This window comes from Blennius ocellaris (genome assembly GCF_963422515.1).
Source record: "Blennius ocellaris genome assembly, chromosome: 13".
In the NCBI taxonomy this organism is placed as follows: Eukaryota; Metazoa; Chordata; class Actinopteri; order Blenniiformes; family Blenniidae; genus Blennius; species Blennius ocellaris.
This window is the reverse complement of record NC_137662.1, coordinates 14,167,657-14,181,658: the sequence shown is the minus strand read 5'-3', so window position 1 is coordinate 14,181,658 and position 14,002 is coordinate 14,167,657. Positions and strand designations below refer to the sequence as shown.

At 38.3% G+C, this 14,002-nt stretch overlaps 1 protein-coding gene across 8 annotated transcripts in view; it reads right to left on the bottom strand.

Annotated features, from left to right (window-relative positions):
• Positions 1-14,002, bottom strand: part of LOC308138100 (neurexin-1a-like) — a gene marked incomplete at both ends in the record, with an annotated part of 242,991 nt that overhangs the window by 112,644 nt on the left and 116,345 nt on the right. For 7 of the 8 annotated variants that reach the window (XM_080507065.1, XM_080507066.1, XM_080507070.1 and 4 more), the window contains 5 exons: positions 5,053-5,172; positions 9,026-9,199; positions 9,998-10,188; positions 11,370-11,751; positions 12,382-12,504. In XM_080507065.1, coding sequence (XP_080363191.1) covers positions 5,053-5,172; positions 9,026-9,199; positions 9,998-10,188; positions 11,370-11,751; positions 12,382-12,504 — 990 coding nt within the window. Of the gene's footprint in view, positions 1-5,052; positions 5,173-7,756; positions 7,784-9,025; positions 9,200-9,997; positions 10,189-11,369; positions 11,752-12,381; positions 12,505-14,002 lie in introns of all 8 variants that reach the window. The other variant, XM_080507067.1, reaches the window with a different exon arrangement.

Genomic DNA, 14,002 nt, shown 5'->3' with positions numbered 1-14,002 from the left:
GAAGTGCCATGTTTCTTGCAAGCATGCGTGCACATTTGAAGAAGTGACTACTGAAGTGAATACACGCAAGCACTTAAGAATGCTTCTCTTATATCCGAGGGCACTATGGCTGCTCAAAGCCAGGCCAAGCGTTCAATACACACGAAGCCCAAATATTTTCAGACCCATAGATTTGTTTCACTGAGCTACATTAAAAGAAGGCCACACACAGGGCAACGATAACATTACTCCAATGTGACAGCAGGCTGTTTACTCAAGTGCCTCGTATCCCCTTGGCCTCACTACTGGACTGGGTGTCCCCTTTTATTGATCGAAACCAAACTAAGTGGTCCAATCCTTGCATGTCACTGCAGAGAAATGGGACAAAATGGTCTGGAGTACTTCCTGAATGCCTCTTCTGCATGTGTGCCTCTGTTCTTTAATGACACAATTGTTCTGACACACAAGTGCTCCACTTTATAGAAAACTAAAATTACAGTAGCATTCATGAACATTAAAAAATAAGGCCAACGTGTATAAAGAAATCACTCAGAAATTCCACTTGATTTTCTTGGCAACACAAATCCGGACACTTGGGGATCATGGCATAATTTGAACTGACATACTGATACTTACAGTACAACTGTAAGATGAACCCACCACTACAAAGATGCTATTGTCATTTTTATGCAGACTCTAGGCTTGTGGTCCTTTTGAAATATTGATTTGACTTCTTGCTTTTATAGACTCATGCAACATTTCAATATCAGTGTCTGAGCACCTCCAGTGTTAGAGTAGCCATCTTTACACGAAATGAAAAGAAGCTGCACGGCAAAAAGGAAAAAGAAAAGATGGTTTCATTTCTGCAAGCGCTTAAGCAAAATCAGACTCATGTCTTCTGGAAATCACATAATAGCTACTGAGCCTGGGGCCCAGACAGACTATTCTCAAGGTACAAAGACAGAAGACTGAGCACTGACTTGGACACATTACAAATCAAGTGAGGGAGGATGTCTTTGCCCCCTGGGCAGACACAGTAGAGACGAGACCAGCACAGCCACCATTGTTGATACAATATTGACATGGCACTAATAGCTCTGGCTATAAGACAGGGTTGCAATGAAGCGAGGCAAAAATTGCGTGAAGACCAGGCGCAGCCGGTGCTGCAGCCTCTGTGTGACCCACTTCAGCTCAACAATAAACACCATTCTGTTTGTCTCTATACATTATCCTCAGATGCTTGACCACTGCAGGGAAACTCCCTCAGGAGGTCTAGACTGGAATTTTAGTTCCTTACACACACGTACATGCACGCACGCACACACGCACGCACGCACGCACGCACGCACGCACGCACGCACGCACACACACACACACACACACACACAATAAGTCAGGCTCTGAAGTAATAATGGCACACTTTAAAATGCCAGTGGTAAAACTTCAAAAAGGGAATGCAACCGCACTCTTATATGAGGATACTATTTTGAAAGTGTCACCAACTAAAAAGTGCTCCACCTGCCATTCAAATATTTTGTCTTCAAAATACAATTCACACATATCACAGGTCATAATACGATTATGTGAGAGAAATCTGATTCTTGCTGGCTCACACAGCTTCGTTTATCTATTTTTTTTTTGTGTGTTAATTTACAGTGACTGCAGGTATCCAGTAGAAATAATTGCTTCTAAAAATATACTAACAGAGATCATCATCCTGCAAATCGTTATGAAATGAAAACTTCAGCCCTTTTTTGTTGTCAACTTCAGATACTTTTATCATAACAAACCCAAGGCAAAGTTAAGGAATGGTGGAGTATTTTGAAAATTCAAAGTAAAGAGCTGTGGTGGAATTATGCAACACCTGAAGTACTATGAAAAGGCTTTAAATGCAGAGATAGATAGTATTTTATCTCACACTGAACCGAAATGTATAACGTAGTCCTGAACTCAACTGAAAATACTCTTCAACTGTGGGGATTTTGGAAAAATGGGTAAATAAAGACATCAAAAATATGTCTTATGATTTCACGAAGAAAGAAGAAAGAAAAAAGAAAAAAAACATTATATCTGTAGAAATAAAAAGTTAGCTGCAGGTTTTTAGGCTGTGTCTGAGTTGACTATATACATATTCAATCATCTATACAAGACATTTCTGATGGTTTCACGGCACTGGTTTATTTTAAGGTAAAAAAAAAAAAAAGATGGTGGTGTAACAAATTACATATATCACATATGTTTATGGTTTTTCATGACAATAAATATAAATGCATGTTTTTACTATCTGTCACCATAGTGAGACCCTAACTATGTAGTGGAGATTAAAGTGTTATTATTCAATACAAGAACATCTACAAAGCAGATAAACGTGGACTATAAACCCAACTGAACTTAAATGTTTTCATGTTGCCATGCTATAAAATTGGAATCAATCAAGTGTATGTTTTTGACATTTGCTATTTCTTTTTCTGTTAAATGCTGATTACTCCGCTCACTGTGAACTTGGCTCTTCCAAATCCATAATTACCAACACTGGAATTGTCTCACTCAAACAGAAAAACAACACTCATAGCTGATGTTCTAAAACGACTTTTGGAATGGTATAGTTGTATTTATTTTGCTACTTTGTTGTTAGAAACTTTCAAAATGGGACAAGAACCTTAATTTAAAACCAAATTTTGTCAAATGGTCTCATAGTCTATCCAGTAAAATAATGAATCATTGCTATGTGAGACACACACATAGTGCATAACAAGTCTACTGTGTAAATTCATCTTTAGGTGAACAAGCTTAAATACTGTCACAATCACAGTATGTTTTTCTTTAGTTAATTAGAAAATGTACTAGTTTTACTGTGAGGGTCGTTATATGGACGCACTCCTGGGCAGGAAATCCATTGACTTAATATTATCTCGGTAACTCCCATCTGCTGTTACACACATCAGAGTGTTTTATCTGTCATTGTGAAGCATATTTTTGCATTTGAATATACAAAACTAAATACTGACATGCTATGCTAGAAGTGTACATAATATAGTTTTCCTTATGGGCAGCAGTGCAATTCATCCTGGCTAAATGTTTTGGGGCCAGGAGCTTTTGGATGGATTTTCTCCTAGTGATACGGCAAGGTGCCAAGACTATCCACTGGAGAAATATCTGAAAATGCATTGAGCTCTCTGTGCAAGTTGCTTTCTGTGAGACCCATTGCTCTGCACTAAATTGCCTGCATTTCAGCTTATGCAAATATATCTAGTAAAAAGTGGTATTTCCTTCGGAGATGCTGCGCTTGTTCTTTTACCCACTACACCCCCCTCTATCCCCATGACAATCCATCAACACAGATAAAACCCAGCTATCTTCAGCTCCATTTTTCTTCCTCACAGATTTTCCTTGGCAGAGTCAGACTGTCTTGCATCACTGTTTTGGGAATAAGTTCAGTTCATCTGTAGTGAAAGAGATTTCTTTGAAAGTATGTTTTTTTGTGGCTACATACCACCTCCCTTGGGCCCACACATTGATCTCGCCTATTGTTTTGTCAGGTCAACAGGAATAATGAGACTAGCTACAGTAACGAGACTCAGCAGGTAGAGCACTTTTGCTGGGATATAATATATGCATAACATGCCCTGTGAGCCTTTCTGCTCCCAACGCTGTCAATGAGCTCTATGAGTCTGAAAGTATGAATATGTATGATAGAAGAGAAAGAAAAAAAACAAAACCCAAAACAACAACTTCCAAACCACATTCCTTCCCTTTTTGATACATAAGAAAGGTTCAAGGGAAGGTTGCCACAGAAATATGCCCCTGTGTAATTGATTCAAACATGACCTGAGAAATAAAAGGCCGGATGGAAGAAGCAGACAAGGATCGCATTTAGGACAGGCTACACTCAAGCTTAGATGACACGGACAGAAGAATCCTTTTAGTGTTATCATTGGCTGCAGATACGTCCGGGGACTGAGGCTGCACAAGAATCTATTAAAACTTCTCGTTGATAACAAAAGATGGGGGTCTTATCAAGCTGGTGGAAGAGACACAGAATGCATTAACTGTTACGGTACTCTCTATTCTGCTTTTGTGTCATCTCCAGAGTGCCTACTTTCTCCCGCTCTCCTTAATGCTGTTCAGCGCTTTGCCCATTCACCCCTCACTGCGTGAATTGCTGCAGAAGAAAATAATGACCAAACAAAATCCCCTATGCATGTTTTGTAAAAGGAAGAAGACTATTTACCAAAGGTGGAGCAGACTTTATAGTAGTTCTATCCAAAGTTTAACATTAATGAGCACACAGTCCATCAAGCAAAATGCTCATTTAACTCTCTTTAAGAGAGATTAATACCACATAACTTTTTAACTTTTTCATGTGGTTTTAAAAAGTTTCTCTGTGTAGGTGTGTATCTCTGTGTGTTGTAATTGTATCATTCAAAGCGACGCTGATGTATGAATGCATTTGGGAAGGATTGCAATAAATATTAAGAGCCTGCTTTGGTTAATGTGATTTATTTGTTTGCTTGTTTGACTTTGTTGATCTCTTATTTAACAGATCACCCTGTGTGTTGCTCCCTCTAGTGGTACAAAACTCAAATTTTAATGAGCTTTCATTAAAGTGTGCCATTTTTTATTTATTTATGTCTTTTTCTGACTGGCAAGTTCCATCAACGACCCCATATCTTTGAGTGATATAGTGAAACAAAGCATTTGAGCGCTTAAAGACATCAGTATCTATGCGAACTGAGCAAGTTATAGTGAAGTCAGATTATAGTACAGCAAAGAGTCTTGGCTAAGGTAGTTCATTCAGAGTGTTCACAAAACAACTATGCCACACTCTCAACAGACTCTATTCTTAGGTAACAAACAAATAAGTTGACAGACAGCAAATAATATTATTTTAAATACACAGCCTGGAAGCACATGATTAAAAAGATGTTCCTGGCAGAATTTACATCGCTAAAACAGACGGATCGAATGATAAATCAAACGCTGCATGATGTGTGTGAGACATGGTTTGTTCAGTGATTTGAATGAAGAATAAAGGAATCACATTTTTTGAGATAAAGGGGGTGGGGATCTTACCGTCATTGCACAATGGTCCTCCGAATGTCGTCATACTGCAGTCACAGCTGAAGCCCTCCCACTGCTGGAGACACACACCCTGGTTGGCACATGAGTCTTCTTGGCATGTTGTGCTTGGGCCTGCATATTTGGACAAATACCAGCTTGGTAAGCAGAAAAGGCAAAATGATCTGAAGATTGACTCTGAGGTGAAATTAAAAGCAATGTTTGACATACAGACAATATTCTTTGCAATGGAAGCATATCCAAAACAGCTATACAAGGCTAGCTGTGCATTTAGATATGCTTTACACGTATGCTTTACACAACAAATTTCTAGTTATTATAAATGTTTTCAATTACAAATTATAAATGTACAATTACATTTCATAATATTTTAGGTATTTAGATAAAAAAAACCTGAGGTTTTTACATTAAATTAAACATAATACAAAATATTAACAATACCATGGTATTTAATATATATTACAACATGCTATGATCTCAGGTAACCTTTCAATATTTAAAGTATGCTACACTATGTCTGAAGTATATGTACTTAACAAGCTGTTCTGGACCATTGTATTATCATGTTGCTGATTACTTCTTTTAAAGATAGCTTGTAAGATCATATTAAAATCTATTATCAGCATGTCTGGCACACCTCTATTGAGCACAGGGTAAACGCAGTCTGATCATCAAAAATGCATTAATTTACCAGACATGAACACAGCCAGTACCAATTTGAGTTTCCCCGTGTACTTTTTAAATAATAATGCGTCTAGTCAGTGTTTGTCTGGCATGTGCATTGATTATTTCCATTGTTCCAGCCTGTCCCAGTCAGTCCGTCTGTTTGTCTGTCTGGCGGTCAGTCTGCACCATAATGCAATAAGAAACCAGCTCGCCTGATTCTATTTTCTGCATTTCATCTGCTCGTGTGAGTTAGTTGAGTTAATGGAGAAATGTTGAAAAGGGTTAGTATGGATGGATATTACTTTGAAGTTTAGGGGTTGAATGAGCTATTTGCTAAAGCTTATAGTTTGGGCTGTTTCAAAACACGTCCATGCCCCCCCTCCCCTTCAGCAAAGGTTTCTTCCTGTCAGAGGGAGTTTTTCCTTTCCACAGTCAAATAATTCTGCTTGCTCATGTGGACTTGTTGGGTTTTTCTCCGTTAAAAGCACCTAGAAATGACTGTGTTGTATTTGGTGCTATATAAATGAAGTTGAATTGAATTGAATCATTTGCTGCAAGTTACTTCCATAGTTATACATAACAACGTAAAACTAAAACAATTCATGTGAGGAGTACTTCTCTAAGCTTAACTACATAGTAAACATGTTTAGATAATTATCATCACATAGGTGACAGTGATTTTTTACAAGTGATATTTTAAAAGTTGCAGCAGAGATGTTCAATATCGAAAATAAAAATCTATTTATTTTTTCTGTAATAACATGTAGCCACAGTAAGTTCTGCACAGACTCAATATGGTTACTGGTAGTTGAAACAATTGCCGTTGCCCACTCATCTGAATAACTGTTTTTGTTGAACCGCATGACATACAAATTGTTGTACATGGTGCCAAATATGTCACATCATTATTGAAATATGTTATGACAACACACATATTAGACATGAATAAAGTTAATTCATAGATTTGTCTACATTTTATAGATGTTGGGAAAAGTTTGATTAAATCAGGCCAAGATAAGAGTTTAGGTATACTGGCCTCTGCAGTACTCGGAGTTGTAGTATCCCTTTCAATTGTAATCTTTTATCAAATTTGATAAGATGGATTACCTGCTGAATATTGGCTTAACTAATCATCACTGAAACATATTGCACTGACATTAGCAGCACGTGGCTGCTAATGTCAGTGCAATATATATAAACTCTTATTGATAATATTTTTTCTACTCAGTGGTTTGTGAACACCTGTTTTCACTTTAGTCTGAAGTTTAGGTGCCATCACTGCCTGACAGTGGAAACATAGTTAAACACTGTTTATTTAAAAGAATTGAAAACCAAAATAGTTTAAGACTCTTTTTACAAAGTTCATGAAAAACTCAAAATGTAGATCAAACATTTATCTTCTTAAATCAATGTTGTAAATGCAAACAATTTTAATCTTGGCGTTCACATAATGATGTGATTTAACAGTGTGTTCAGTGATGTATTTATTCATGTCCACTTTTAACCAGTTACTGTAACAGGCACAAGGCTGCTGTTGTTATATTTCCTACTTGAATAAATTAACAGCGATAAAAGGATTTCTACAGCCTTGATTGTAATGTGAAAGACAAAAAAAAGGAGTTAAAACAATGATGTTGATATAAAATCCATGCAGGTGAAATATTGTTAAGACAATAAGGAGGCATGCAAAAAAGAAAAAAAAATCTACATGTTCATTATGTGGACAAGAGAATAATGAAACCTAAGGTAAACGAATGAAAAAACAAAGTTCTACCATAACAACACATTATGTGTGAGTACAAATCAGAATAAGAGCCCCATAGATAGTGATACAAGATGAGAATGATGCTTGTATTCCTATGAGTCCCGCTCCTTATGGCAGGTGGGTGGGTGGCAAATAGGCAGTCATCAAATTCAGGGACATGTGGAAACTGTGAGGGAAGAGACTGTGGGAGGAGGGGGGCAGAGGTATTGCAGATGCAAACTAAGGGAAGGATATCAGACTCTGTATCAAACAGACAAAGCTATCTACCTTGCAAGTCAGCTTTCATCAATGCAACTTTTGTCAGCAAAATAATAGGAAAGGAAAAGGCAAAGTATACCAGCTGTTAGTGAAAGCACAAAGACATCAGAGATGGAAGAGAAACACAGACTGTTGAAGCAGGAGAGACAGAGGGTGGGGGTTGTCCTCAGAAAGGAAAGTAATGGGACAAGTATTAGGTAGTTTAATGAAGACTGGGATAAGCTGAACTACAACAGCGACTACTCTGAAAATTGCATCAATAATATAGAGTGAAACCCAATGATTGCCGTCATGAAGAGAGACGTGCTCTGATATATTCTTTGTTCAATTGGTTCAGTAAGATTTGCAAGAATAAAAAAAAAAAATCCTTGTCTTATTCATCCACTATTATCATCTGTATACACTGCTAAGTGAACCTATCATCACAATTCAATAAATTATTTATCCTTTTCATTGAGAGCGCTTGCAGAATCTATGCGACACAAAACGGAAACACTACGTTGGACAAACCTGCACAGGGCACTGAAATTGACTACATTTGCAATGTTGTAACATGAAAAGATCACAAGTTGCCCATTCAATAGAAAAAGAGAGAGAATGAATTGTGAAATTAAACTAAGTGAATGACGCCGGAAAAATAAATCAAATATTGTCTGTGGATATGGTGCACACATTAGACTGGGCAAATTATATTCATGCATGCAACAAAGGCTTCATACATTATTCAAAAGGATTGCTTCTGGCAAACTCTCAAATCCAGCAAGCATGCATAGAGCAAAACAGAATGGGGATAAAATGGGAAATAACACTGGCAGTACAAATATGGCAGAGAGAATAATCAGATTGTGGCCAAGTGAAACAGAAATGATTGCCTGTGGAGGAGTGTGAGAGTTTGATGCATTCTAACAGAATACTAACATACTTTATAGATGTTAAATTATGAGCCACAGGTTGCCAGTGTGGGTGTCTCGGTGGGTGTGCTTCAGAGGGTGCGTGTGTCTGGGAAACTTGAGCAGCACTGCATGACATTGCAATGGCCCCTCATCAGAGTTTTGTGAAGATAAAGTGCATGAAATGAAAATAAAATCAAAATGAATTAAACAAATATAAAAAAAATAAAATAAAACAACCTTAAAAAAACTTTTGCGATATCTGTCAAATTCATTCAAGAGCATTTATTCACCCCCCCCCCCCCAAAAAAAAAAAAAAAAGAAAAAAAAGAAAACCCAAACAAACTACCACAGACAAACATCCGGTATGGGCTGGGAGACCACTTACCTTCACATCCTCTTTCTATCTGTCCCACACAGTCCAGAGCATCTGACATCAAGTCTGGGAGCCGCCCGTTCAGATCCACGGATGCCAGACAACCTTGAAAACCCTCCTTGGCATGCACCAATTTGGGCAGCTCCTTGTACATCTCTTTAGCCACTCCACCAATATAAAGGTTACCTACAGAGAGATATGTGAAACGTGACAATACTGACCCCTAGTGGAAATATTTGAGCTTACATAATCAGCACTGTTTAGTAAATGAACAGGATTTTCTGGAAAGGCCAATACACATACTTTTGGACACCATTGCTTTTGTAATACAGTTAATCCATCAGATAATAACAACAGCTGATAAAGTATTGAAAGCAAGTGTAGAAGTACATGAAGGTGATTACTGGCCATTTTGTTCCATGCTTTACAAGCAGCAACATTTTTTTAAATCACATTTTAATTGCCAAGAAGAACAATTACATCACTCTTTTTTTTTAATAATAATAAAAAAAAAGCTTATGTGGAGTTAAACGACAATGTTTTCAGATAACTAATTTGAAGTCAATTCTGCTAGACAAATGGTGAACTCACTGCTGCAGATGCACTTTGTTGGACGTGGCTGCCAAATAGATGAGTGCAGCTAAACCATTGCTCAAGGCGACCAAGGAGCCAAGAATGAGTAAGGGCCAATCATTGTTTTTCTCACTCCAACCCTGCAGGGTTTATCCTGCTAGTACAACCTTTCAATCACAGACTTTGCGACTCACTTCTGGACCTTTGCTGCCTCAATTAAAATCTTACAAAATGGTGTAAGTTGCAGAACACACACACACACACACACACACACACACACACACACACACACACACACACACACACACACACACACACACACACACACACACACACACACACACACACACACACACACACACACACACACACACACACACACACACACACACACACACATACAAAACGCACCCTTCAGGTCCAGGTTTTTGGCTCCTGTGGTTGTCTGTGTGGTGATCTTGGTATCAATCTTCACTGTGTGGAGGCTGTTGGTGTCTCTGGAGATTATGACATTGTGCCAGTGGTTGTCATTCAGGGGTTTGTTTGAGTTGCCTTTGATCAAGTGGGCTCCATTCCCCAAGTCAGACACATAGTGCAGGTAACTGGAAGCAGAATTTTTAACATCATAAATGGACAGGACCAATAACATACACACACAAAAAGAGAACTAACATCTGAAAAGTGGAGTGAGACTTTACATGTGAGTATTATTTGCGTACTGCTACACGTTCAAAATGTAAAGAGAGACCCGTATCAGAAGGTGCAGCTGTCTGGAAAAGCAAATAATTGGTAGGTGGCAGAATTAACAAAGGCTCTGGGCTATGCAGAACAAATTAGCCTTAAATTATTTGCTTAACAGGGAATTTCTAATTTGCATGCTCATTTTAATTAAAATGTATGACTTTAATGTTTAGCACAGTGAAAACCTTGACTTCAGGCATTTACTTAAAAGAGGGTTATTCTATAGCCGCATTTCAGCAGCAACTGTGGCCTTCTGTGCTTGATTCTCTTTAATGTTGGTTATTTTCTGTACTTTCATGAAGATTAAAAAGAACAGTCATAGCCGACAGCTCTCGACAGTAAATATTCTGGCATGGAAGTGATAAGAGAAGAATCGCAAGTCCCACAGTAATGGCATGAAAAAAAACAACAAAAAAAAAAACGTCAAAGAATACATTCTGTCTGCAAACTACCATATGTACGATGAGTTGCATTATTAAAAGCATAATCCATTTATATGGAAATTCTGACATAAATAAAAACCACCTATGCCGGTTTATAAGTAATTCACCAGAGTTTAAAAGCTTTCTGCCTTTTTTATTTGCTGGACTTGATACCTGCTGGCAGGTAGGGCTGCACTACAAATGTTACGTTTGTAGAGGAGACTTGTGTAACAGTGACAGCTTCACGGGGAAAACAAAAAGAACAAAATCCTAAGTCCCACTGAAACCAAACTCAACTTCAGTGTTAGGAACGTATTTTCACAGACATATGCCACAACACTAGCTCCTTGGTATATCACAAACTCTGAGCAAAGCAAGAGAGGAGTCACATCCATGGAAAGATGAGATAAGATCAAGATAAGATGATCCTTTATTGATCTCACAGACAGAGAGAGAGAGAACACCAACGCATGTTGTGTTTCGTCACTTTAAATTCTGACAAGCTCCGCCACAGTGACACAACTGATGGTCGCTGGATCTACTGCAGTCCAATAGAAGGAAAGTTACTGAAAGCTGCTGCAGTCATACAATGAAGGCATGACAAGGAAGTATGTACTCACCCTTTGACCAGCTCCACCACAATGAAGTCATTCCCATCCCCGCTGTTAAACAGGATGAGGCCGTCGGAGGAGGTGGTTTTGAACTGAAAGAAAAGGTGCATGGAGTAGTAGGCCTGCAGAGTGGTGAGAGTCACATAGCTGGAGCGCGACTTGAAGGTGACGGGGTCGGCAATGATGTTCTTGAAGCCAATCATGGCATTGAGTTCACAGTAATCAATGTCACCATTTTTACAGAGGTCTATGTAGGCCATGCCATTGAAGGAGAGGCTCTGGAGGTGGCCAATGAAGTTGGATGGCACCATGGACATGAAGCGCTTCTCTGTCACAATGCCCGTCTCAATGTTATGGAACTCCAGTTGGGTGTGATCACCCGCCATTTGACCTTTGATGGGTGGAGGGGGAAGGAAGAGACATTTTTATCACTCATATATTGTTATCTAATGTGACAGTTGAAGGGACATTGTTTTAACAAGAAATCAACCTATCAGTCTTATTCACAGAGCAATTTCTATTAAACGTCATCATCATTGAAATCAAATATAAATCAGGTTAATGTAGTCTAATGCAGAAAGTATGACCTAGCATTCCAAGCATTCATTCACATTAACTAAGTAAATGGTACATGCAACTTTACATTTTTATCGATGCTGAGGTAGAAAGTGACCCAAATTTGTCTTTGCATTTTATATTATCGTTTAACGGACTACACAATTTGTTTTAATAATGTTTTCTTGGGAGTATTAATACGTGTTTTGTCAGTTTGTTTTACAACTCTGGTCATAACCAAAAGAATGGCAACATGATTGTTGTTTTATTTAATTATTTTAAATTCAATTCTATATTTTGTATAACAAATGTTGCATAGTAAATTTATTAAGCACTTGTATAGAGGACACTTGTTTTGAATATATTCTTTGTTCGCTAATGAAAACTGCAGCTTCCTGAGCTGAACAACCGTTAATTCATTTATAAGAAAAACAAATATTCAATCAAATAAGCGACTAAGAAGTACCTTCCACAGGCGGAATATCATCTACGGTCAGTTTCAAACTCTTGCCCCTCCTGAACACACGCACTGTGTGCCACTCATTATCGTTCAGATTCTGACCCGCAAAAATTGTCTCTGGACCTTTGCCTGCAGAACAGTCCAGACAACGGTTAACACGCATGCGTGCACACACGCACACGCACACACACACACACACACACACACACACACACACACATTCAAGAGAGGTTGGAAAAGTAGATAAAAGCAGACCCAAAAAGGCAGAAGATCAAAAAAGATAGTGAATGGGAGAAATAGGACAGACGCAGAAGACAATAAGGTAAACACAGTAAATGGACCATAAAAACACATTATTCTGACGTGCATTTGTGGTCATGATCGCACGATTAGATAGGGCACCAGATTTCTAAATTCTCCCTGAACACAAATTTCCTTACACCTTGGAGGGAAGCAATAATCAGGATGTTGGTTTATCATAATCAAAAAATGTAAAACTCATTTTTGGCAAGAGTATATGCGTAACTGAAGAAACCAATGCAAATGTAATTTTCACTGTAACTACTAGTATTTCCTTCAAATCTAGATTTTCTTTTTCTCTCATGCCACTTGGTGGCAGCAAATAACTTCCAGAAGCAGGCGTCTGAACCTGGTGCTGAACAACTGAGCATCACTCTCCATCTTGTTTGTCTACGACACTGCAATCCACTATTTGATTTCTCACAAATTCACTGGATGAAATGAAATAGTGATGCAGACAGAAATTCTGAGGCATACAGAAGGCGGTGGAGCCATTATACTTGCAGTGAGAGAAGAAGAAAAAAATCAAATATAAAACATTTGCAGCAAAGCAAACCGGCCATTTCCTCTGAAATTCCAATCATGCATAGAAATTAGAAATACAGAGTGTGACTTTATCTGGAAGTTGAAAACGAATGAACTGGTCCTCTTGGATAGAAAATAAACAGCTGGTAGCTGAAAGTGTACAAATTCTTTTTTATAAGTATGATGCACTTTCATTAAATCCATAGATTATATCAAATCGCCCCATGAATTGAACAGTGTTCACTTATTAATAGTATTGCTTAATGTTTGCTTCATCTAATACTGAAGTCAGCGTATTAATATTGGATATAGTGTGTCGCTGCGAGAATACCATAAATGGAGATGTCACAGATTCCCTGTGCCAAAAACCTCTGGGAGAGGTTCAGCGTCACAAATAAATCAGAGAAATCATACCAAAAATCTCTGTGATCTCACAAGCAGAAAATGAAAATCTCTCCAGGATACATTTTCTCCATTAGGGAATTCCAACACTGGTCCAAGTGGGGCAGCACATTACTTTTTCATACCGCCTGGGTCTAAGAGCATCTTTGAATTGCTATATAGCTCTGATGTTTCCCTGCTAGGCACACATAACCAAACAGGCCAATGAGGACGTGCGACTGTGACAGCATTAAAATCCCCAGGCTCTGGATACCTTTGCCACTGTGGGGAACATTTCTGATGGGTGCCAGGTTATTTCGCCTGAACCCGTTTATGGTTATTTATTTCCTGCTTTTCTGCAATCTTCAAAGCTTCCGAGGAACGCGTATGCAAATCAGAGGGTGCCAAAGTACTAGGATAC